Source organism: Macaca mulatta, chromosome 12 (genome assembly GCF_049350105.2).
Source record: "Macaca mulatta isolate MMU2019108-1 chromosome 12, T2T-MMU8v2.0, whole genome shotgun sequence".
NCBI lineage: Eukaryota > Metazoa > Chordata > Mammalia > Primates > Cercopithecidae > Macaca > Macaca mulatta.
In genome coordinates, this window is record NC_133417.1 from 18,515,626 (window position 1) to 18,540,893 (window position 25,268).

Genomic DNA, 25,268 nt, shown 5'->3' on the forward strand with positions numbered 1-25,268 from the left:
GAGAGCTCACCATGAGAGATGTTATGTCTGAATGACTGAAGAGATGGTCAAGAGTAAGGTTGACCATAAGTGACCTTCACCTTCTGTGTCACCACTTCCACCCTCTCCTTCCCCTGGCTATGGACATGAGAGAATTCAATGAAATGTTGTGGTGCATGGAGTGGGCACATCAATGGAGATGAGAGGTATGAACACACTGACACTCAGCCACAGTCAATGATGTTGAACTTTATTAACGGCCCCTCTCCGGAGGCTGCTCAGTTGTCCCTAGGGAACTCCTCAGAGATCTTCTGCCTTCCCATGTGTGAGCCCGAGGACACTCAGGAGCAGAGCAGTGAAAGGGTTTCCCGGTCAGATGCTGCACTCCACGCCTGCGTCCTCCTCGTGGCTGCAGTCGTGAGAGCCCCAACTATTCTTGCTGCAGCTCCACAGGGTACTCTCCGTGCCCCGACACTGAACATTATCCAGCCAGATCTGCCCAGTGCCTTGATAGAGAGAAAGCAAGAGAGAGAGAGAGAGAGAGAGAGAGAGAGAGAGAGAGAGCAAGAAGGGTAGGATTAGAGTCATAGCAAAGCAGCCACGTGTGTGCCTGGGAGATTCCATCCGGGATAGACTGCCAAATTTTCTCACAGTCATTCTGGCCCATTCTGGTCCAATGTGCTGATGGCTGGCTTAGCCTACTTTTTTTTTTTTTTTTTTTTTTTTAACAATGACTCTGCCTCCATTCTATTCTCTACCCTTTGACGAAAGTCTCATGCAAATATTTAATACTTAAACCCCACACTATTTGAAATATCTTCCTGGGGGGTTGGGGGTATCCTAATGTTTAGTCTCCTCCCTGCTAATTCACTCCTACTGTGTCCACCTTTCTCACATGCCTCTGTAATCATGCCATCGCCCTGCTCTAAAGCTAGCATTTGCTTTGGGTTGGAGTAAGGACAGGGAGCACTTGGGGTTGGGAGCAAGCGGGGAAACCGGCCTCATGTCCTGCTGGGGCAGCTTCTATGGCCAGAGAAAAGGGCTCTGCCTGGGGACTTGACTCCTTTGCTCAAGGTTTGAACTTTTGGCTGAAAGACATAGGCTGAGTCTCCAGCGTCTGAAGACATTTTCCCCAAATTTTAGTAAGCCCCTGCTCTGATTTGTTTCCTCTTCCCTTCCCATCTTTTCTTTAAACATGATCACAGCCAAGACTGCTGGTCAATCCAGGATGCTAGTTTGCAGATAGCTGGAGTGAACGTCTCTGTTTGCCTGCCCTGAATCTTCTCTCTGTTCTTCTAGTTCCTGCAACTCATCTGTCCTTTGGAGAGCCATCTCCGGCAAACACCCTCAGCCATGTGGCATTCTGACTCCAGGGCTGGATGGACATTGACTGAAGCAAGGCCAGCCTTCACTGTCAGCGCTGGAGGAGACAGGTCATCTTTCTGCTGGGGTGGCCAAGCTGGAAGGACGCATACCTGGAGCCCTGTGCTGCAGAGATTTCTGGTTGCTTGGACCAATTCTTTTCTTTTAAGGCAAACCACACTGAGTCACTCGCCAACACCCCACCAGCGAGAGAAAGCCACATCCACACCTCTGGGGAAGAGGCCCTTGGCTGGTAACTCACTTACCAGCTCCCACTTTGTACAGGGCCCTTCCTCTGGAGTAACCCAGCATGCGGCAGAAGACGGTGGCATCAGAATTATGCCATTCATCATCGCAAATGGTCCCCCAGGTACCACCGTAGTAAACTTCAGCCCGGCCTCGGTTACTACTGCCAACAATCCTGACGGACACTGCGTTTTCACCTGGGTGAAGAAACACACGTGGGAGAGGCGAGGAAGGCGGGGCTTTGGGTAAGTGTGGGCTCTTTCTTTTCATTTTGGAGTTCTACAGTTAAGGAAAAGAAATGCCCCTGCTTGACTGTCACCAGAGCCTGGAAGATCCCACTTTACAGCACCCACCCAACCTGGCATGCAGCCTCCGTGCACCTGGGGCCTGCGGGCACAAGGCCAGGGGGGCAGGTGCCCCTGTGGCTGGTTTGCAAATTGCACACACCAGGTCTTGTCACGTGTTGTGGAGAGAAAAAAAAGAAAAGTTGAGAAAAGAGAAGGAAGGAAGGAAAGAATGGAGGGAGAGAAGGAGGGAGAGAGGGAAAGGAAGGAGGGAGGGAGAGGAAAGAAAGAAGGAAAAGGGGAGGAAGGGAGGGAGAGAGAAAAGGAAAGGAAGAAGGCGAAAGGGGGAAGGAAGGGAGAGAAGGAAGGAAGTGAGAGAGTGGCTGGGGAGGGAAACTGCTAACTGCTGCTGTGTGCCGTGGGCAGGCTCATTCACGGGACTAGACCCTCAACTCTTCCCCAAAATGAGAAATTTATTTGAGAACCATCTTTTCCCCCAACACACACAATTTTCAGGTGCAGAATTGACTTTAAAGCACACATTAAAGAGAATATAAATAGTGATTACCTGTTTCACCTTTTTCTCCCTTTACTCCTCTCTCCCCAGAAGATCCTGTCATGAGGAGAAAACCCACACGGTTTGAAAGAAATCCAGGCAGGATGCCTTTGCCTGCATTTGCAGGAGTGGGGAGCGGGTGGAGGGGTGGGGGTGGTCAGACTCTCCCTGGGTCTCGCCTGTGGCCTGGTATTGTGGGTACAGGACGTCCTGCGGGTGCCAATGATTAAGCAGGAAGAAACGGGCCTGAGCTATAGCAAGAGGGGTTGAAGTCAGATTGGTGAGGGACCCTTGGTCAGGGACATGGAGTGGGATGGGCTCATCTCCTTCATGCAAACCGTCTAGGGGTGTTGGGTCATGGGGCATGGCTCAAGTGCACATTCATACCCCTGTCTCAGATTCTAGAGCTGCGCCTAATCCACTGCTGTGTGCTCCACGCCTAGGACAACCCCCAGCGCAAGACTTGCCAATTAAGGAAATAAACCTCTACCCTCCTGGGTTCTGAAAACCCCCAAAACTCTTAAAACAGGGCATTTCCTGTTTTCAGGTACAGAACTGGCTGTAAAGCATAGTCCTAAGAACCAAGGAATCAGATGCAGAGGCCTTACCTTTTACTCCCTGGTCTCCCTTCTGGCCAGCTCGTCCAGGGGCTCCCTTGGAGCCTGCCAGCCCCGGGCTCCCCTGTTCTCCCTTCACACCTGCAGGGCCTGGAAGGAGAGACAGTGCCCTGGTCAGGTACCCTGCTTTGCCTTCCCAAGAGAGACCCAAGGGCCTTGCTGTTTAATAAAAGTTATCCTTAACTGCCAGACCTCCCCCATGGCTGGGCTATCTGAACGTTCAGCCTGTCTTTGGTCCATATGGGGGCTGCACTGGTCTCTCAACTCTTAGGTAAACGCTGTCGAGAACAGGCAGTCTAAAATAGCTGGTGGTATTCCACAGATTGTTGGTTCTTCCGGAATTACATAGTTATGTGGAAGTTCTAGCCACGCTGGGAGAATTTGCTAGAATGTTTCTAAGCCTCGATGTCTCCTTTAGTGAATTGAAATAGTAACAGAGGCCGGGTACAGTGGCTTGCTCCTGTAATCCCATGCTTTGGGAGGCCAAGGTGGGAGGATGACTTGAGGTGGGGAGGCCAAGGCTGCAGTGAGCTATCCTGGCACCACTGCACTCGGGCCTGGGTGATACAGAGACTTTGTCTCTAAAAAAACTGAAAAAACAAAACAAAACAAAACACAAAATGGTAATAGAATATCTAGCTTATGAGGAAGAACAGTTGCTCGAGAAATGTGTCTGAAAAACTTTACTTTTGCACTCACAGGGGCAGGGCTGTCGAGAGGCCTAGAAACACCCCGCAGCTGGTGCCGGCTCAGGACCCAACTGCAGCCCAGGCTCTGGAGGTGAGGATAAGAATAAGAAAGCCCAGCGACAGGCAGCGGGAGGCAGCCAGGAGAGGCTTGGGGGCCAAGAAGAAGAGGCAAGTGGGCCACAGCTGAGGCGGGGAAGCAGCAGCCGTGGATGGAGCAGAAGGGGCACAACTCCATGGCGGCTGTACAGCCTGGAGCCTCCGCCTGCACCCCTAGCTCTCCTGACATTTTCCCCCTTTGCCATCCTCAGCCCCTGCACCACATGCTACACCCCTCAGGATGCTGAGTTCCTGTTATTCCCAGGTTTTGCAGTGGAGAAATCTGAGCCTGGAGTCTTAACCTCCACTTTGGAAGAAGGTCACAGCTGTGCGTTCAAAGTCAACAAGACCTGCCCTCTGAGTGGGCAGGCCTTCCCCGTCATCACCCCGAGGGATGAAAATGCAGTCAGCCCTTTACCTGGAACTCCTGGTTCTCCTTTTACTCCTTGCTGTCCTTGAAGTCCTAAGATCAAAACAAAAAAAGGGGGGGAGGAGATAATAAAACTTAGATATTAGACATTTTTAATCTTAGACAACCTCTACCTTTTGTCTGATTAATGCAGATGGAAAGATACATTGGTTCTCCACGATTGTTTAAAGCCTCTTCAGCAGATCATAAAAAGAGACAGTCTGCAGATGAATGAGAACAGGTGTATTGGGGGTGAAACAGCAAGGTACTGGATGAAAGCCTGGATTAGACAGACCTCAGATGCACCGCTGGCCTTCCCTGCCCACCAGTAACCTGACCTGGCATCTAAATCCAATCCCATTCCCTGCTGTTGCATTTATATTGGAAGAGAATTGGGAGATATCTGGTAAATAAAGTAATTGCCAAAATAAAGTTATTGCCAAAAGACTGTGGAGGGGGCTCAGTGGCCACCAGGAGCTTTGGGGGTCCTCACCCCTAATAGATGCTCTACAAGTATTTGTTGGTTTATTTCATTGCGGCCCCCAGTGGCTAAAGATTCACGTGGCTAAAGGGTCTAATGTCCAGAAAATGGAAAAATAATAACCACAATCATTGGTGATTATCCTATTGTAGTTAATGTTAAAGTTGCCCCATTCTTCCTTCTTTCTGTCCATTCATCCTTTTTTTTCAGTAAAGTTTCATGGAAGACCCACTGTCCCCAGCGCCCTGCTGGGTCACTGTGAGATAATAATTTGTTCATTTAGCAAGATCATGTCCTCTTGATTCTAAGTGCCAATATTATTTTATTTCAGAGAAATAGGACTCCTCAAAGCAGTTACACAAACTTGGGAAAATGCAAGCTCATTATTGACTATCAATAAAAGTTACTAGAGGGTAACAAGGGGAACACCAACAGTGAGTCATAAGTATCTGTGCCCCCGGCCAAGCACGGAGCTCAGTCAACCTCCTTGCAGTTGCCTTGGGGAAGTTTCTGCCTGCCCTGCCCCACCTCTCACTTCAGTCCCTGGATTTTCCAAGCACCTGCAGTGTGCTGGTTAGTGGAGGGAGAGGCAAGGGGCTGGCAAGACTCTTCAGGGCCCCTTCTTGGAATAATGAGCAAGAGCAGTTGTGAATGCCCCTGAAATCCAGGGGCATTTCAGATCCCACCCCCAGGCTTGGCGCTGCCTGGGGAGGAGGGCGGGAGAGCCAAGGCAACAAGAGAAGCAGGAAGCACCAGAAGATTCTGAGAGGGCATGTACTTCTGTTCCTCATGTTAAGGAAAGGGACAGAACTGAGGCTGGGATAGGTTTTTGTAAGAGCTGGAGGTGCTTAGAGGTCAGCCCCTGGCAGACAGGCCCTAGCTTACACCGGGCCATTTGTGTACACACCTGTCCCTCTGAATAGATGCCTCACCCCTTTGGTTCACCTGGAGAACTCACATTTAGCTTGTAAACTCTGCAGAGATGATATCAGATGTCACCACCTGTGAAGCCTTCCCTCTCTCGCCCAAGACATGATATCCTTTCTCCCAAGGTATTAAAGCAAAGTGGTTCCACAGTCTGACAGCCTGGGCTTGAGTCCACTTCTGTCTTATACTGACTTTGTGACCTTGAACCAGGTGTCCCTGCTCTGAGCCTCAGTCTCCTTCTCTGAGTCTCCTTGTTGCCTCCTGAGGCAGTTGTGAGGCTGAAATGAAATTGTGTGTGTCAAGTGCTGAGCCTGGTGCCTGGCCAGTGCTAAATAAATGATGTCACAGGACCCTGTGCCCCCTCCAGGTGGGGGAGCACCTCAGGTACTGAGGTTGAGTCCACACATGAGCACAAGGATTGCTGCACAGCTAGCACCCAGCAAATGTCTTCTATTGACCTGAAGGGCTGAGCTGAGATTGTCCAGGAGAAGCGACAGATGTTTCCCTTCTGCTTACCTGCATCTGAACAGCATATGTCAAGATGGGTTAGGAGAAAGATCACATTCTATATGTCTATGATGGTGATGAAGTAGGAAACAGTCTACATCACAGTGTCTTGGGGTCCCTGAACCCTGTCTCTAGAGACATGCTCTTAAGGTAGAGATTTCTGCAACATGGCACCCTCTGGGATGCAGATAGAAGGGGCTGAGAGTCTGGATGTGGACTGTTTCCTACTTCATCACCATCATAGACATATAGAATGTGATTTTTCCCCCTACCAGTCTTGAAATACGCTGTTCACATGCAGGTAAGCAGAAGTGGCCTCAAAACACTGTGACCTCCCTTTACTGTGACCACCCAAAGAGATGCACCCCTCCAACTGTCCTCTAAAGCACTGAACAGTAAACGCCCTCTAAAGACAGGAATCATAGGAAAGCCCCTGTTCACCAGGTTCGTGGCCCCAAGCCTGACCCTCCCTCTTTGCTTCCCATACTCTCCCTTCCTAGCTCCTCACCTCCAGGGGACTCAGCATTTTCTGCTGCTTGCATTGTGCCAGGCACTGTGCCAGGGGCTTTACATACCTTGCCTTGTTTGATCTTTCTGCCACCCTCCAAAGCAGTGTGATTTCCCTCCTTTACAGAGGAGAAAGTACACCCTCAGGGATGCTAGGTGAGTTATCCAAGGTCACATAGGAGTGACTGGGGAAGTCGGGGCTGTCACCCAGGCCCAGCCTCCCACTGTTCCCTGAAGGCACCTTTGTTCCACTAGTACTAGGCTCACTCCTCTCCGGAGTTTCACTTGGTCTATGCACTTGGTTCCCAAGACACCTCCAGCCTTCCTGCAACCATTTTTCCCCCTAAAAGAGGAGTAGTCAAACTAGAGTATACATCAGAATCATCTGGGTGCATCTTGTTAGTAAACAACTTGCTAGGGCCCACCCAGAGTCACTGATTCAGTGGGGCTGGAGTGGGAATCCAAGAATCCACATTACTAACAGGTTCCCTGGTGATGCTAATGCTGCAAGTCTCAGGACCACATTTTGAGTAGCACTGCCCTAAACGACTCTCACTCATTCTTGAGGGACCAGCTCACAGCCTACCTCCTACGAGCAACTTTCCTTGTCTCTACAGGAACTCACAGCCCCTCTGGCATCTGAACCCTCCCAGACCCACAGTTCATATGGCAGAGGTTGGACCTTGATGAAATGTCTTCTGATATGTGTTTAATGGGTATTGGAAATTAGCATTGAGGTTTGTGTGATTTCTCTCCAAGCCTCACTGGACTCTAAGAGAACACTGGCTGAATGGTTGTTCATGGACTAATCGATGGAGGAACTAGTAATTACTTCACTATAAATCAAGGCAGCATCCTGATAGGATCAGCTCCTGCAGAGTAGAGGGAGAAATGGCCAAAAAATAGGTTCCAGAGCTGCTTGTTGTAAAACTACACTGGAGAGCAAATAAATGCTGGATTTTTCTTCTTAACCATAAGTAAGCTGGCTTTCCCCGAGTATCACAAGCTTATCAAGCTGAGAGGGCTCCAAATATTTACTTGCAAAGTATTTTTACAGAAAAAATTTTCCCCCAAGAAACATGTGTTACGTTAGAAAACACATGCCTTCCAGTTGTTTAGTGTTGAGCTGGTGTTCTAACTAAAGTCTTCAACTGTTCCTGCTCCCAAGGAAGCTGCCTATTTCAAACCTAGAATGCTGTGAAACTGTCAGGAACCTGGTGTTTTTCTACACTGCTTGCACGCCACAGAAAAGGAAACAAGATCAGCAAAGTCAAGTAGCTGAGCCTGTGGTCACCCAGCAGTCAGGGGTAAGTTCAAGTTGAGGCTCAGGTCTCCTGATTCTGAGTGAAATGGAGAAATTTCCAATACATTAAAATAACTTCCTTCCTTCTTCCCTCCCTCCCTCCCTCCTTTCTTTTCTTTTCTTTCTTTCTTTCTTTCTTTCTTTCTTTCTTTCTTTCTTTCTTTCTTTCTTTCTTTCTTTCTTTCTTTCCTTCTTTCTTTCCTCTCCTTTCTTTTTCTGACAGGGTCTCACTCTGTTGCTCAGGCTGGAGTGCAGTGGTGCAATTATAGCTCGTTGCAGTCTCAAATTTTTTGGCTCAAGTGATCCTCCTCCTCCTCCTTCAGCCTCCTGAGTAACTGAGACTACAGGTACATGCCACCATGCCCAGCTAACTTTTTTGTATTTTGTAGAGAGGGGGCCATTGCTGTCTTGCCCAGGCTGGGGAAACCTTCCTAAATACCATGCCAACTTGGAGGCTAGGTGCTACCTGGCAAATTGAGGATTGAGTGAATAACTGACAAATTGGCCTTGTGGTAAGAAGTGACATGAAGGATAAGGGACTCAAAATTGGGGTATGTGTAGACTTCTGCAGAGCTCTCTAAGAAACTTAGAGAAAAATGAGGAAGAGTTTTATAAATGACAATTTAGTGATTTGACTTAGTAGAATTTAATAAATTATTGGACTATCTCAGTACTTAGATATGAGGAATGGAATTAACTGAGAAATTATACTTTCAAATGCAGATGAGAAACATCTTCAAATACAGATGAGAAAATGGATTTTGTGTTATTTGCACTTCGGTTTTGCCCGAAGAGGAAAATAAAAGGGCATGGAAAATTCACACTGTTATAGTTTAGACATAAAGGCCATTGAGATAAAGAATTTCCAATCAGATTGATGTTTTGGAGTTTAAATGTTTTGGCTGCTTCTAATGTTATTTCATGAGGTAGAAACAGTAAAAAGAGAAATGTCATGATTACAAGCTGAAATAGAGTCCTTCCTTATTTCTAAACAAATATTATATCAAAATAGCTAAGGCATGTAGAGCTAAAATTGGATTATTCTTCTGCAATCTTTGAAAGTGAAAATGTTAGAAATACTAAGTGATGGAGACTGGACAGGGTCTGTTTCTAGCAGGTAAAAAAAGTGACCCTGAGAGAAGGTTCTGAATGCCTTGCTTGATAAAATGTGGAGGTTATCTTCCCCCCAGAATGGAAGGAATTTCCTCTTTGTCTTATTTAATATGAGCTGGCTCCTCTCTCTCAAGAGGTGCAAACAAGAGGAAGCATTTCACCTGAATAGGGTAGAGTGTGGTCAGTGGCTGTGGGGGAGGTAGAAAGGCTTGGTGACCAAGCCAGGATTTACCCATTTATGGAGGAGTGGAAGGTGTGGCTGGGGTGGGGATAGGGTGAAGGTAACTGATTTCTCTCAAATCATACACTCTACATTCTTCCATAAAACCGAATCTGGAAAAGCACAACTCTGGAATCAGACTTTGGGATTCACTTCTGAATTCAGTTCATGCTCCCTGTGATACTGTGAGCAAAGGGTTTACTCTCTCTGAGCCTTTGCTTCCTCGGTTGTAAAGGAGAATGGTAAGTTCAGTGCGATCATAGGGGTCAAGACCCAGGCACAGTACCTGGCCCAGAGGCACTGATAACAATGAACAGACCACTCATCTTTTAAAAATAGTTAATGCGCAGTAATGAAACCTAGCTGTCACCTAGGTCAAGTCAACACACAGTAATTTTTCTGTTTTCATTTAAAGTGGCTAGATATTCTCTTGAGAGATTAATGATTTTATTTACAAAATGGGAAATACATCAGTTTGGAAACCTGGCTTGATATATCAAAACTGGCCAAGCACTGCAGTGGCTTTAGTTTGGGGAATACCAACATCCTGACATTGACAAGTATACACTGTCCTCCATGATGGGGAGATCGGGCTCCCACTCTCCGCCTGCCCCTCCTTCTCCCACTTCAGAAGTTGTCAGATGTAATCTCTCCAAAAGTTTATTAGCCTATGACTCCAGGATGATCTACAGACCCAGCCAGATTAGTCAGATTATGGTCCTATTGGAATTCCCCTCTGAGATGTGCATGTGGACTGTCAGCTACTTAATCAAGGCAAACATTTGGACTTGGGTGGGCAACCTGCACAGTTTTAGATAAACGGTAATTATCACAAGCCCCAACTTGAAATGCAATTCCTCATGTTTACTTGGTCAGCCAGGGGTAACCCCTAGAATTTGCTGGCTGGTACTCACTACTAGGCCTAATTATTGGAGAACGCCATAAGAGTGCTCAACAGATATACAAGGTCTCAATGATGATGAAATTAAAACGATCCCCAAGCTATGGGCCAAAAGTCTTTTGCTAAAATGGGTGTCGGGTCCTGGGTACATAACTAAGAACTGTGATAGGGCCTGAGAGCTTCATGTTTCCTCCCAGGAATGGAACAAGCTGCTACCTTCTGCTCCGATCCTTTCTGAACTGGGATGAAGGGAGGAGGTGTCACTCATCAGCACGCCCTGATGGTGGGGCTGGGTAGGAAGACCTCATGATAGATTGTACTAATAAGACCCCAAGGTTTGTCTTGTATGGGCCTAGATTTGAACCTGGCTGTATCTCTTAATGGCTGTTTGACTGTAAAGTTGCGCTACGGAGAGTGCTTGTCCCACGCTACGGAGAGTGCTTGTCCCACTGGTGTCAAGAAGATGCTCATTAGCAGGACTGCTTTTGTTCTGCAAATCCTCCCAAGATGCAAAGGGCGGGGCAGGATTCCCTACCCTCAGACTGTGGGAGACCCAGGCTTGGGGCTCGGAGAGTGAGCACAGTGCTCCTGTGGGCAAAATCATGTTTTACCTCCAATACTCTTGGTTAGTCAAGAAACATTAGTCTAGCAGTCGGGCCGGGGACAGAGGGTGGCTACCATTTACAACCGAGAGATTAAAGCAATCATCTCCATGAAACCACACAGAAGGTTCAGGGGCAAGAGAGCATCAGGTCTATAGTCAGACGGATTCTGAGACTGGGGACCAGTGAAGATGGAATTATAAGATCAGAATGGACAGTGAACAAGCCAGGAACGTCTGACGACCATATCCAGATGGAGCCTATCCCATGGTGAGACCTTGCTGGTGGCCTTCAGGTGGCATCCACATGGGATCAGGTAGCAGGGATCCTCCCATACCAACACATCATCCATAAAAAACACAACTGCTGTGGGGCTGGACAGATTACAAGGACAGAGAGGGTGTAAAAGCTGCCCTTGCCATGGCTCCCAACAGCTTTCAAAAAAACCCAAAAGTTCAGACCCAGGGTCCAAGGTTTGCCGGGAGGTGGTGATGAATGAATCAATCAATCGATTAGAACCGTGGAGGACCAGGTCCCAGTGTGGGTCTCTAGCACAGCGTGGGGGGTGAGGGCATCCAGGTTGTCCGACACAAGCATGACCTTCTTCTTGGGCAGAGGACAGGGGTGGAGGCAGACTGTCTACAGATGTCCTTGGCAGACATGCAGCTTTACATCATAACCCTGCCTTCCCCATAGCCCCTCCTGCCTGCTCCTGGCTTTCCAATGTATGCAACAGTTCTCCATAGAAATACCCAATCAGAGAGTGCCCACACCATCAGGCAACAGTCTCTCTGTTCACTGCAATACCCTGCATGTCTGAGGGCAGAAAGGCAGGAATTGGTCTTATGCATTGTGATAGTAGTCTGGACTTTCTAGACCAAGTGAGCACACTGCGACTGGACCAAACTGGCTTATAAAATAGACTATATTGGTACAATGGTTTATGACCTAGACTAAATGGACATGATGGTATATAACCTAGATTGGGTTGGCATTATGGTATAAACTCGTCTTTGTGAGTTTGGCTAGTGTGGGTCAGTGCTCCCAGGCTGCTCCCTTAGGAAAATGTGGAAGAAGAGTTTTCTGGATCCTCCAGCCTGAATCCAGACTCCTGGACCTCCTCCTGGGGGTCCCAATGAAGGGTCAGCAGGAGAGAGCAGAAACATACAGCTGGGAGGCAGACCAGGGAGATGGTATGAGCAAGGTGCTTTGCTCTCCTCCCTGATGCAGGAGGTTTGGTCATGGCATTCAAGGCCTTTCATGAGCCATGAGAAGAGAAAGAACAGCCCTAGGCCGTTGGGCTTCAGTGGTCCTGGCAGGGGCAACTGCCCTCCATAACCAGGAACCTCAGAGGCCAAGGCGCAGAAGATCCTCTGCCTCCTCCGTGGGCCTAACAGGAGGCGGTTTTTCTCCCTATCCATCCTGCCACCCAGCAAGCCCACCTACTCACCCACTGCACCCTCTGTTACCTGTGTCCCCTTTGCTTCCTTTCAGGCCTGCGGCTCCTGGACTCCCGGGGCTCCCTGGAAGTCCTAGACAACAGACACCACAGAGGGCATAAGGGCTGGACTAGGCAGGTTTTCACACATCACTCTCTGTGCTCGCCACGGGACCCAGGATCTCACCTGTTAGCCCACGGGAGCCAGCACTGCCAGGCTCGCCCTTGGCACCTGGCTGTCCCACTGCACCAGGAGGGCCTGGAACACCCTGCAGTCCAGGTTGTCCTGAAAGGAAAGTAGTGACTGCCAGGCTGTGGTAGTTGGCAGGGGGCCTGGCTACCCCAACCCCTGGTGCTTCTATTCTCAGCAGTGAGACATGTGCCTCTTAATACCTTAAAGTCCTCTTGGCAGATTCAACACCTCTCTTTAGAAGCCATGAGCTAGCCCTCTTAGTAGTAGGAAAATGATTCTCAGCAACTTACTAATCTTTTCCATCTGCAGGGTTTGGGACTTACGGACTTACTAGGAGCTCTGGGTGTGACTGTCTAACTTCATGCCATGGGTGGCAAAGTGGGGTGAAGTCTAGAAAGAAACATCAGTGAGGCCTGCCTCCCGCTGGCTGCTCTGTTCCTGTTAGTCAGGGCCAGGTTTTAAAGAAACCCCAGGTGCTCTGGGTGAACACCAAAATGAAGCAAAAGATGGTGGAGCCAGGTCCCCAGCTTCACTCTGCCAGGGACAGTGGTAGCTGGGATGACGCCAAGATTCCTGTAGTTCTTACCTGGATCTCCTTTAGCTCCAGGAAAACCAGCCAAACCTAAGATGAAAAAGAACTTTTAGGAATTTTTTTTCCCTTTGGCTCAACCAGCCAGAAAAAGAAAAAAGAAATACCTAGAGGTCAATGGATGTGACCACGCGCTCTCTTACCTGGTGAGCCTGGCCTCCCTGAGTCACCTTTACTCCCCTGGGCTCCAGGAGGCCCCATGACCCCTGCATCTCCTTTCATGCCCTTGTCCCCTTTGCTTCCTGAAAAACCAAAAAGTCTCAGTCAGGTGTGGGAGGAACACCAATCAGGCCACCATGTCCTCCTCTGACACTTCCCATTCCACTGAAATCCCAAATCCTAAACTCCTTGGGCTCCTACTTGGTGCCCACGAGTGGAAGATATGACCGCTGCCCTCAAGGAGCGGACCACTCTGCCCCAGAGACAAGAAAGAAACTCATGAAAATTCGGTGAGGTGACCTGGTATGGCTGACAGTCAACAGAAAACCCTGGTCCCCTTGGGAGGGACAATAGCCCAGGCTCAACCAGCACTGTCTGGCTCATTTTTGTGTCTGCATTTTGGCAATTATTTGACTTCACTTCAAAAATTGAAACCTGAGTATTCCAAAAAGCAGATCCCAAATGCTGAGAATAGCAACTTTGAGGCGTCAACAGACAGAAAAACATTGCAACAGCTCATATTCCTGCCAGCACTTCAGACATGGGCTTTCCTGGTACCCAAGATTTCAAATTTTCCACTTATCATCAGAATTCAGAGCTCATCCTAGCCTGTCCCCTTCTGAGTCCTCTGTCGCTCCCTCCTCTCTTGCTGGTGCCTGGTGCATATCAATTGACAGAGGCTCCTCACTGGGGTAGGGCTCTGCGACTTCTTTGGTTTAGGGGTGGACTGCCTGGACCTTGCCAGCCACTCAATGCAGGACACTACTGGTAGGCTGCCAAAGTCCCACCATCAGCTGGGTGTCCGTGCTCAACTCCACTCCCCTGGGGTTGGGGAGAGTGGGACAAAGGTCTAAAGAGGAACATCTCACTTCAACACAACCTTTTAGGCTTTCAAAAAGGCTTATTGGGAGGCAATTTTGTTAAAAGGCATTTATTGCTCCATTCTATGATTTTGATAATTCTGAAGCTGGGGAGGACTCAGGCATGACACCAGCCTTCTCTCCAGTGACTTAGAAAAGGGGGCAGAGAGCTCTGAAGAGGTGAGGAAGAAGGGAGAGCCCTGGGTCTTGGCATTGAGTGCTGTGAATTCATGAGTTGTGAGGCTCATGAATCAGACCCCTTGAGATGGCTGAATGCTTGAAGGGTGGCTGCTCCTTGAGGAAGACAAAGCAATCCTAAGGAACTTGGTTGTGGCTGAGCCGTCCTATAACAGCTGGAGGGGCAAAAAGCAGAGAAGGCTGTTCTTGGCCATTCAGAGTGTCCACTCTGGAGACGGGGCCAACGGCACCTGTTAGAAAGCACTGAGAACTGTTTCCCTGGAGGAATCTGTTGGTGCCTTTTTTGCTGTGGGCCAGGACCATCAAGTTACAGCATCGCTGGGCCACATGAGGTTTCTTCAGAATGGTCTGGGCCTGCATCTGCATTGCTACAACTTCCACTCCCCAGCAAAGGGGATGGCTTTGGGAAGAGGGCAGTATCGCATCAATCAGAGGACCACACTGGCTCTAGCCAAGGAAGCACAGCTGCCTCTGACTTCAGAACTTTCCAAGTGCAGCTAAGTAGTATGGTGAGGAAAATAAGCTTGTCCCCTGGGACTTCAAGTTGGTGGCTTATCTGTCTACTAGCAGGAAGAGAAGAGGTAAAATCTCAGCACTATTGGGGTCAGGTCTCCCTTGGTTTGCACAGCCCAGCCACTGGCAGTGGATTGAGCAAGCCATGGGTGAGAGAGATCTCATGATCTTGGGAAATGAAATTTGGCAAGAGGAGGAGTGGGCCAGAGTCCTGATTTTTGAAGAACTCAAACTGCTGCCTTTCTCTTCACCGACCACAGCGTTTCCAGGCCTGAGTCTTGGTGTGGATTCTATGCTTGCCTTTGTGACAGTGTGGTTGGGAAGCAGCATAACTCAGACTCAGTGGGCAAAGACCTAGCTGTGGCCCCTTCTCTGGGGCTGGCGGGACCACTTTGAGAAAGTCTGGGTTTCCCTTTCCCATCTATAGAGAGAACTATGTTGTTCCAGCTTTGGAAGGATCCTCAGAGGTCAACTGCCCAACCATCTTCCTGTGCCAGTATCCGCCATCAGCCCAGCCTAGGAGAATTCTGCAGCCCCTCCTCCCGTCCCAGCAGTCAGCTTCCCGCTAAGACCAGTGCCCACCCAGTTCATCAGGGGTCAACCCCAGGTTCTGAATCATTCTTCCTCCCTTGCCTTAGCACAGTTGGTCCTCCTGAAGCCTTAGTCCATTGGTCCCTTGGTCCTTATTCTTCTGCTGGGCACCACCTTGGGCAAGACCATTTTCTTTCCCACAAATGCCCTTTGAATATTTTAGGATGGCTGACACATCCCTGCTAAGGGCTGTCATCTTGAGGGCAAGCCTTCCCAGTTTTTTGTAGGGAATTCCCATGTGCCAGGTACAGTGGTACACATCTCATATGTCTTATATTCCTGCAGTAATTCATCCTCATTAAAGGTTTGTATTATTATTAGTCCTCTTTTCTAGGTGAGTAAATTGAGGCTGAGAAAGGTTAAGTCATTTGCCCAAGGTCACACAGTTAGTGAGCCATAGGAGAACCCAGGTCTGTCTGATCTTGAAACTGAAGTCCTTCCCTTTCTACCTTACGGGATAACTACTACTACTGCTACTACTACTACTACTACTACTACTACTACTACTATTACTATTACTAGCTGTCATGTATTTTATGCCTATTACTAGTTATCACATATTTAATGCCTATCATGTGGCAGACAGTTTGAAAGCATGGTCTCTAACCCTTATTACTGTCTTGTAAAATATGTCTAATTTAATTACTATTTTAATTTAATTACCATTCTTTTCTAAAATGAGAACATTAAAGCTCAGAAGGGTGAAGCATTGCCTTAGTCACACAGGTGACCAGGTGCGGAGGAGGGATGGGAACAAAGCCCACCTGGCCCCACAATCGTCACTCTCTGCCATTCACTGCAGAGCCTCCCCAATGGCTGCAGGAGGCTGAGAGGTGGAGAGCGTGGCATGCTCAGTCAAGTCCAGAGCCCCTAAGCCAGTGTTTCTCCGAGTTTGGTGCCCAGACCTTCAAGGTCAGAACCGTCCAGAGCATTTGAAAGAGACCCTCGAGCCCTCCCTGCATTTTAAGCAAGCACCCAAACAGCTCTTATCGTATTGGCCCGTGGCTTGAGGAACACTGTTCTAGAGATAGCACCCTCAGTCAATGGGGGATTCTGGCTGGCTGGGGTCTCCCTCCTGAAATCAACCCTCTTGCCCTTGTCGTCAGTCAGTCTGCCCTGCTTCCCAAGGCCCAGTGCAGGCCCACTGTCCTCATCCCCTCGGCTTCCTCTCTGAGCTCGTAGCACTGCCTGTGCCCCGACTTGCCATAGTCATGCCTGGAATGACATTGTTCTCCCTCTCACGTTGCATCTCTTTGCTCACCCGGGAAGAAGAGACCCCGTGTGGTGCTCCAGAGGTTTCCATAGACAGAGCACTGCCCTGCCCTCAGCACTGAATAGACCCAATGGGACAGAAGTCAGGCCCCAGTTCCCTCAGGCCTCCTGGCAAGCACCGACACCCCCAATACGGCCCTCACCTGGGAGGCCCAGGTCTCCTTTATCTCCCTTAGTTCCAGTTTCCCCTTTTGGGCCAATGAGACCCCCATCGCCTTTGCTGCCCTTCTCTCCTTGGGGTCCTGGGGTGCCTGCAAAGAGAACGGCTGGTGAGGTGGGCTCCCACTATCCTTTTGGGGACAGGCTACTAGAGGCAAAGGGGCAGGAAGTGTTTGGGAGAGAAGGGAATGGGACCCCCAGATTTCTTCTGGGGGATGTGCTAGCTCATTTCTTGGGTGGTCTTGAAGAGGTGTGGCAGGACTCAAGAGAAGAGGACTGTAGGGCAGGCAGTAACCTTCTGGGGCTGGGGTGGGGCTGTGGAGAGAGGTCGGGGGGAACTGCCTCAGTGCCTCAGGGAATGCATCATTTGTCCCTAGCAGAGCAAGCACAAGTTACCAGTGGCTCCTTGCTTCCCTGGAGCACCCTGGGGTCCTTGGAGGCCTGTGAGGAAGGGAAAAAGAGCTCAGTTGCTGTGGTCTGAGAATGTCTAAAATGTCTTTAATCAGCTGACATTCTAGATCCGCTTAGCTGGGAAGGTGCCCAGAAGGAGATCTCTCTCTCTCTCTCTTGCTCTCTCTCTTTCTCACACACACACACACGATTGCACAAACACAAACAGCAGAGTCCCTGGCAGTTCCAGGCAGTGTTTGCTCTTGCTACGGTTTGAAAGCATCCCTCAAAAGTTCGTGTATTCGAAGCCTGGTCCTCAATGCAACAGGTCCTAGTGGGAAGGTGTTTGGGTCATAGAGGCAGATCCCTTATGAAGAGATTAATCCCATCTGGCAAGATGGAGTGAGTTCTCGCTCTTATGGGACTAGATTAGTTACCGAGAGAGCTAGTTCCATTTCTCCACCACATTTTGACTCAACACAAGGCCCCCACCAGAAGCTGCCAGAGGGAGCTACCCAATCTTGAACTTCCCAGCCTGCAGAATCATGAGCTTCTATTCTGTGTGAATTACCCAGTCTCAGGTATTCTGTAATAGCGACACAAAACAGGCTAAGACAGTTCTCTTCCCAAAGGTCCAGAACAGCACCTAGGAATATGTCCTGCATGGCAGTGCAGGAAAGGCTTTAGAGTCAGGCAAGTGTGTTTGAATTGTAGCTCTGTCACTCCCCAAACTGGATGACCCTGGAAAAGCCACCTAAGTATTCTGCACCTCAATTTTCTCATCTGTAAAATGGGGCTGGTAATGACTACCTGGTCCTCAGCTGATGCATAATTAGTGCTCTAAGACAAAAATGGAATTGAGAATGGTGATTCCCACCCATGTGGCCCAGGTATCCAAGGCTAGCATGTGGAGTAGACTGGAGGTGCTGGGTGTTCCTGGGGCTGGGGCAGGGGCAGGGGCAGGGAGGGATCTGTTGGGGAGAGAAACGGTAAGAGTATGAGGGGAAATTGAGGGATCCAGGAGGCAAAGTGGAAAAGGATGGGAATGAGAGGAGTGAGAGGAGGCGGGTGTATATAGAGAGGCTCTAAGTGAGTTGCTCAATTACAAAAGCTTTTTCTGAGGACACCAGTGGGGCCCAAGCAGAAGGTGCAGATGGGCTCTGGACTCCACATTCTCTATGGAAGCACAGCAGCCTGCTTTGTGGATCTGTTTCAGTATGTGGGTTCCAGAGGATTTGGGCTGAAGAAGGGGTTGCCTGGTTTTAGTGCTAGTGATTGCACAGTCCTGCTCTGATCCCTGTGTCAGGGCTGTGTGATGTGCCTGCTTGTCAGAGTCCTAAAGAGAAGGGGAGGCTCTAGCTCTATTCCTTCTTGAAGGAAATGACTGAGCTCCTCAGGCTTCTGGCTTTTCCTTCAAGCCAGCCTCAGTGGTTCCACTCTGGTGAGTTTCAGGCACCTAGCCTGAGTCCCTCTCTCTCAGAGGAAAGAGGATGGAGGGAGACCCACTCCCCTCTGAGTGAGCTTGCTCTGCTTAAGCCCCCACAGGCTGAGTGTGAGTGTGTATGCATGGGGGGTGTGAATGTCTGCGAATGTGTGTGAGCATATGCATATGTGCCCAAGTGTGATTGTACTTGTGCAAGTGTGAGAATGCAAATATGCACATAGATGTGTGCTCAGACAGGGTGTGCATGAGTATATGCTTGTGTATGAGTGCATGTGTGTGCATGAGTATATGGGTATATGTGAGTGCATGTGTGTGCATGAGTGTGATTATGTTTGTGCGTGAGTGTGAGAATGCGAGTATGTGCACAGATGTGCCCTCAGACATGAGTGTGAGTATGTGTGGTGTGAATGTATGTGCACACCTCTGACTGCACCATAAACCTTCCTTCTTATGGTCTGCCTATCCTCCCCCCTTAAATCCTCCTCAGAAAACCCCCTGCTGGACACAGATCAATAGGCTCTTTGTGGTCCCTTCTATTAAATTCCTTCCCAAAATCAATTTCTGGAGGATTCTCCTTTCTAAAAAGTTTCCTTTCTTGTAACTGGTGGTGTTTTCTTTCTGCCTCAGCAGCCTGGCAGCTTAGAGCCCTGTTTGTTTACTCCCAACTCCCTTGTAAATCCTCTCGTCTGCCCTTTGTCTAGTAAAGGTCTTAATGTCTTTGCATCTTCACATCCCAGCAGCCTCGACCCCTTGGGGAATTTGCAAGATGGAGGTTCTAAATGAAGGGTGGATGGGAGTAGAGTGGAATGGAAAACCAATGTTTGGGTTTGTCCCTGGGGAGGGACAGCTCTGGGTCCCCCATTCTCTGACTGGGCCCCGTGAACCCATTTATATTAATAAGATGGCTGGGCAGAATTAGGCAACAGTCTAAAAAAATGGAAACTAATACTTTCCCAGGAACAATCACGAGCTTTGGGTCATTGTCTCTAATCCCCCCCGCCCCTGGCAGCCCTGTGTAGCCCTCTCATCCCCAATCACAGAAAAAGAAACTGAGGCTCAGTATCTTTGGAAACATCAGGAAACATTCCCAAGGGCACAGAGCTAGTCCAAGGTGGAGGTGCATGTGCCTGACAACAGAGTCCCTGTTGGACCAAGGAGGCCAACTTTCCGAAATGGCACTGGCAGACTTACATTCTCACACAGAGGAGCGGGTAGGAGTCACACCCACCAGCCCCACCCAGGATGAAGGCCATCTAGCCATACCTGCCCCTGAGGGCCCTACTCTGGCCACCAGAAAGGGTGCTTCCCAGCCTCTCAGCCCCTCTGGGGTCTCCCACCAGACCTCCGTTCACCTACAGACCCCTCAGAGGTCCAGACTCTGGAAGGGGGCTGAGTCTGCAACCCGCGGCAGTCACTCTGAGAAGCTTGCTGTGTATTTCTGGGCACACAACTGGCACCTACTCACCTGCCTCTCCCTTGACTCCCGGTGGGCCTTGGGGTCCTGGTGGGCCTGGAAGGGAAAGGGAATTCAGAGTGAAGCCAAAGAAGGAGGAGGAAAATGATTAAGGGTCAACAGAAAAAGACCTGTACCTGTTGCTCCATCTCGTCCGGCAGCCCCCTTGGCTCCCTTCTCAGCAGGTGGCCCCGGTGGGCCAGGGGCACCAGGCATGCCCATGGCCCCCTTATGACCTTGAAGACCTGAGGAAGAGGAGCAGAGACACTAATGAGTCAGCCAACAGGATGGGGCAACTCACATGGTGATTCATTGAACAAACGTTCACTGAACATGGAGATGAGCCAACTGTGTGGAAAGAAGGAAAGAAGACAGAGTTTCTCCTGCAAGAAACCCATGGCCTAGAAAGCAAAAGAGAGACACTGAGTCAAACAGTCCTGGGGGCAGGTATTAGCACTGCCCCTTTAGCTGGGTGACCTTCTGCAAGTTACATTATCGTTTTGAGCCTCAGCTCCCTCATCAGTAAGACGGAATTAGTGTACTAGTTACACATGGATGTCCTGAGGTTACCATGTGGGGACAATCATGGAAAACATACAAGGCAAGCTCTGGATAAATGGAGCCTATAATTTCTAGAACTCACATGATTCTCTACCATTTCCAAGGACCACTTTGCAGATGGAGTTTCACTGGAATCTCACAACAACCAGAGGGGGCATACAGGGCTCCTCGTCCCCATCGCCAAGGTGGGCAGTGATGTTCTGAGATGCCCAGGTCTTGCCTGAGATCTCACCTTTAGAGTGTGACCACAGATTCCAGGTCTCCCCAGGGCAAAGCCTGCACAATTGCCAAGACACTGTGGCGGTAAAGCATGTGATGTGCTTTCTATTTCAAAGTAGAATCCCATCCAATGTGTGGGATCCATATGTCCTATCATTTTATATATACAAGGCTGGAAGGATGGAGTTCCAACTGGTGACTAGAACCTCTCACTTCAGCAAGGGATCCCTTTTGGATGTGTCTCTGGAGAGAGAATCATTTCAGGGTTTGACATCTGCTTCCACTGATGAGTGGCATGACCTGGATAGGGGTCTTCACTTGGCCTAGCCCTGGTTTCTTGCTCTGTACATGAGAATAGCACATCCACCCTACAGGGTCTTCGGGAGGACAGCAGAGGCCATGACGCATGGAAGAAACCCAGTGAAAGGGGCTCTTACTGTTGGCCAAAGGGAAGGGACAAGAACCTCAGAGACCCCACAATGCCAGAGATAAGACCCCTCCCCTGCAGAGCTGTCCCTCCTCCTGGGTGATCAAAGCTAGAGGTTTCTGCCTCTGGCACTTCTGAGGGAAAGTGCCCCACTACTCCCAGGCTAGAAGGCGATTTTCAGGGTAAGCTCCTAGGATCCTGTGCCCATTAGTGTCAGAATCTCTACCATCCCTTCTCAGGAAGAGCAGTGCAAGCTGTTCCGGCTCCACTGTGGTGGCCTGGTCCCCTGGGGGCAGGGATAGGGATAGGGCTCAGGCTCAGGACTCTAATTCAGCTTCTCCAAACCTGCCTGCATCATCTTGAGTGAGTCGATGTGCCTCTGAACACCAACAGTTGCTTGGGGTTAGTGTGAGCAGTCAACAAACCCTAAAGCAAAGTGCTTGTGCTTATCTAGGGATGCCCTCAGGGCCTGCCTCATCCTTGCCCCTCCATAGCCTCATCTCCCCACACCATCCTGTTGCTCTTGTGCTTCAGACACATGAACCTTCTTTCTCTGTGGTCTTTGACTCACTAAGCTCTGTCCTGACCCAAGGGCCTTTGCACACATGGCTCTCTCTGCCTTGCCTGCAGGCAGCTCAGGCTAGCTCTCTGCCTTCTTACCCAGGGAACTGCCCCATCCTTTCAGAGCAGTGGCCAGGGCTGTGACTGCATCAGGCTCCAAATTGATTGCCTCCTAAACAGGAAGGCTCATGAGGGCAGAGCCTCGTCTGTCTTCTTCATGTCTGGATCCCCAATGCCTATGGCAACTTCTCATCCTCATGGAACTTTCAATAGATATTTGTTGGGAGGAAGGAAAGAAGTCCAGGATTGATAGGGGAGAGAAACAGAGAGACAGGTGGGTTTTGCAATCCTCTTCCCTGAAGCTTGGCTGAGGAGCAGTTCCCCTGACTGTGTCCCAGGCAGCCTGCGTGGGAAGGCAGTTCCACAGGCAGGCTCTCTCCAGCAAGACCATGACTTCTGGGTTCCACATCCAGCCCTCCTCCCCTGCCCACCTATTTGTCACTGGGGCCTTTTCAGCCAAGGAACCTCCTGGGAGCCCTGACCAGGCAAGGCAAGCCATGGGGAAGGGGAGAGAACACAGCCTCCCTGGGTGGGAAAGGGCGATGGGCGGGGAATCTGGAGAGGCACGTGGTGCCTGAGGAGGAGCCGAGGACTCTATAGCCCCAGCTGCTGGAAGAAATTTCCTGTCTCTGGTTTCTAGGCACAAAAAGAAAGAGTGGGAAGAGAGAGACAGACAGAAGTCAGAGACAGAGAGAGACTGAGAAACACATGGAGAGTGAGAGTTAGAGATTTTCTCTATGTACACACATCTATATTCAGAGAGAGAGGGAGAGAGGGAGACATGGAGAGAGAGAGTTGGAGATTTTCCTCTATGTACACATATATCTATATTCAGAAAGAGAGAGAGAGAGAGACATGGAGAGAATTGGAGGTTTTCTTTATGTACATACATCTATATTCATACAGAGAGAGAGAGACATGGAGAGACAGAGTTGGAGATTTTCTCTGTGTACACATATCTATATTCAGAGAGAGAGAGAGGGAGACACGAAGAGAGAGAGTTGGAGTTTTTCTTTATGTACGCACATCTATATTCATACAGAGAAAGAGAGAGCCACAGGGAGCCCATGTTCTGTGCTCTGGGATGAGGTGGGCAGCACTGTGCCTAGGGTGGGTGACAGGCAGATTTTGAAGGTTGTACTGAACCCATTGGGTTGAGAAGAAGTTTAAGCATTGATTCTGTCAGCAAAAGCAGTTGAAATTGTTGAAACTGCCCCTCCTTGAAGGAGAGGAGCCAGCATTCATCAGGCTGGAGGCTGTCCTAGTATTAACAGTTAGTCTTCTCAAGAATAACAGAATAACAACCATAATAACAATAGCAAATAATAGTCATAATAATGACGAAGACAAGAACATCATTGAGTATTTGCTCTCTGCTGGACACTCGACTAAGAGGTTTATATTTATTGTTTTATCCTGACACTAATCCTAGGAGGTCCTACCATTATCTCCATCTTATTGGGGAGGACAAGAGCTCAGAAACATTAGGTGATTTTCTCAAGGCCACCCAGTTTACAGGGGCAGATCCAGGATTTTCTGTAGGTCCACCAGTCTCCCAAGTCCCTGCTTCCATCATTTTGCAAGGCTGCCTCAAAACCCTCCCCGGTCAATAGTGTGATCTGGGCCGTCCTTGAAATATTATGGGACCAAAGGATTCTGTTCCGAAAATGGCATGTATATTTATCCACAGGGGGGCATTTCAACCACTCAGCTGATGAAATGGAACAGGGCTGTGAGTGAAGCGTGTGTGCAACACAACACATGTGGGTTGAGGAGGGAAGAAAAGGCAAACAAGCCATAGCCTTGTCCTCAGAGAGCACATGCCATTGTCAGACAGCTTTTGCACAGCATCTCACTTGAGTCCTATAGCAACTCCGTGAGGCGAGTCAGATTACCTCCACTGCTTCCTACACAGGTGAGTGGCTGAGGCTCCAGAAAACTTAAGCAACTGACCCAGTGTCATACAGCCAGTAAGCCCCAGACCCAGGATTAGAACTCAAGTCGGCCTAACTGCACAGCCTGTGCCTCCATGACACCTGCCTCCCATCATTACTGCCCTGCAGGAGAGAGGAGTCAGACACCATGGAAATGAGCACAGCACCTCTGGTGGGAAGTGCTATGTATGTGGTAGGTAAGAGTCACCTGGAAGGAGTGCTTATGGGAGACCAGGAGAGAGGCTGCCTTGGTAGCTGGAATGCTGCCTGGCCTGGCCTGGGAAGGTAGCTAGATTTGGAAGGGTGGGGTGGAGAGAGGAAGCCACTTTAAGTAAGGAGGGGCTGGGAGTCCAATTAAGGTCCGGGAACAGAGAGGAGACTCAACTGAAGACAAAGGAGGCTGTGGGGACAGGGGAAGGTAAGCTGGGGTCAGATGTCCCGACCCAGAATGGCAGAGGCCAAGGGGACCTTCTGGGGAGGTTTTGTGGAAAGAGCAGGGTGGGTGTCAGTGGAAATGAACCTACCTGGAGGGCCTTGTTCACCTTTGATTCCAAACATCCCTGCAAGGGAAGGAGAGTGAGCTACGGCTGAGCTGTGCCGCACCCTTGGCCCTAGCCCCAACTGAGAGTGCCCAGGCTCTGCAGAGGGAGGGTGAGCCCTCCCATGTGAGACTCCCATCAGACTGTGGGGGTTTGGACAACAGGAGCCAAACACCTGGCTGTTTTTTGGGAAAGAGTCCTTGGAAAGAGCCAGATGCTTAGCTGTAACTAGCGGACTGCACCCTGAGACCTGTAGATCCCTGGGAGCCTTGGAGGTGGGGAAAGGAGGTGGCTTCAAACCAGCCTGAGGAGGTAGAACCCCTTTGTGTTGGTCAAAATGAGCTCCTTCACATTTCAAGGAAGAGACACTCCCGTGGTGTCTGAGTGTCTGAACCTGGACTCCATCCATCTGCCCACAGCTATTACTCCTCTTCACACCCCCACTCAGCCTTCATCTTTGCTCCCAGGGAGGCTCCTCTGGAGGGATTTTCCTCCTGGGTCTGTGCTGGGCGTGCCCCTTGGTCACAGGACCCAGCCATGGGATCACCCTCCTAAGCCTCAGCTCACATGGGGCCCAGAACAAGGAACCCTGCTGGGGCCGGAGCTCTGTGTCACAGGGTAAACCCTACAACAGTTGGGCCACACCTAGCAGCTGGTTTTGCCCAAACTGTCTGAGGGCGAGGCTCTTCCCATTTTGGGGCAGCCTGAGAGAGGAGAGGGTGAAGCTGCAAGGCCCTGAAAGCTACGAGGGAAGGGGCACCCCCCGAGTTTTCACCCTTGGCTCAGTTTTCCCCAGCCTGCAGTCCTACCACCCAAGTCACCATGTTTCCCCCAGCAGGTCTGGTTGTCCTCCTCCCTCTAAAGTCCCCATATTGTCTGAACTAGTTTGGTGGCTTGAGTTGCTCTCTC

General features: G+C 49.8%; 1 protein-coding gene across 1 annotated transcript in view; it reads right to left on the reverse strand.

Moving 5' to 3' along the window:
* Positions 1 to 208: 208 nt before the first annotated feature.
* The window catches only part of MARCO (macrophage receptor with collagenous structure), a 59,477-nt gene continuing 34,417 nt past the window's right edge, over positions 209 to 25,268 (reverse strand). Inside the window, exons 4-17 of the mRNA XM_015109934.3 lie at positions 24,345 to 24,380; positions 20,196 to 20,303; positions 20,071 to 20,115; positions 17,168 to 17,212; positions 16,756 to 16,863; positions 13,163 to 13,261; positions 13,017 to 13,052; positions 12,425 to 12,523; positions 12,269 to 12,331; positions 4,248 to 4,292; positions 3,036 to 3,134; positions 2,440 to 2,484; positions 1,608 to 1,784; positions 209 to 485 (exon numbers count right to left, since the gene is read on the reverse strand). Of these exons, the coding sequence (XP_014965420.3) occupies positions 352 to 485; positions 1,608 to 1,784; positions 2,440 to 2,484; positions 3,036 to 3,134; positions 4,248 to 4,292; positions 12,269 to 12,331; positions 12,425 to 12,523; positions 13,017 to 13,052; positions 13,163 to 13,261; positions 16,756 to 16,863; positions 17,168 to 17,212; positions 20,071 to 20,115; positions 20,196 to 20,303; positions 24,345 to 24,380 (1,139 nt within the window). The 3' untranslated portion in view covers positions 209 to 351. The remainder of the gene's footprint in view (positions 486 to 1,607; positions 1,785 to 2,439; positions 2,485 to 3,035; positions 3,135 to 4,247; positions 4,293 to 12,268; positions 12,332 to 12,424; positions 12,524 to 13,016; positions 13,053 to 13,162; positions 13,262 to 16,755; positions 16,864 to 17,167; positions 17,213 to 20,070; positions 20,116 to 20,195; positions 20,304 to 24,344; positions 24,381 to 25,268) is intronic.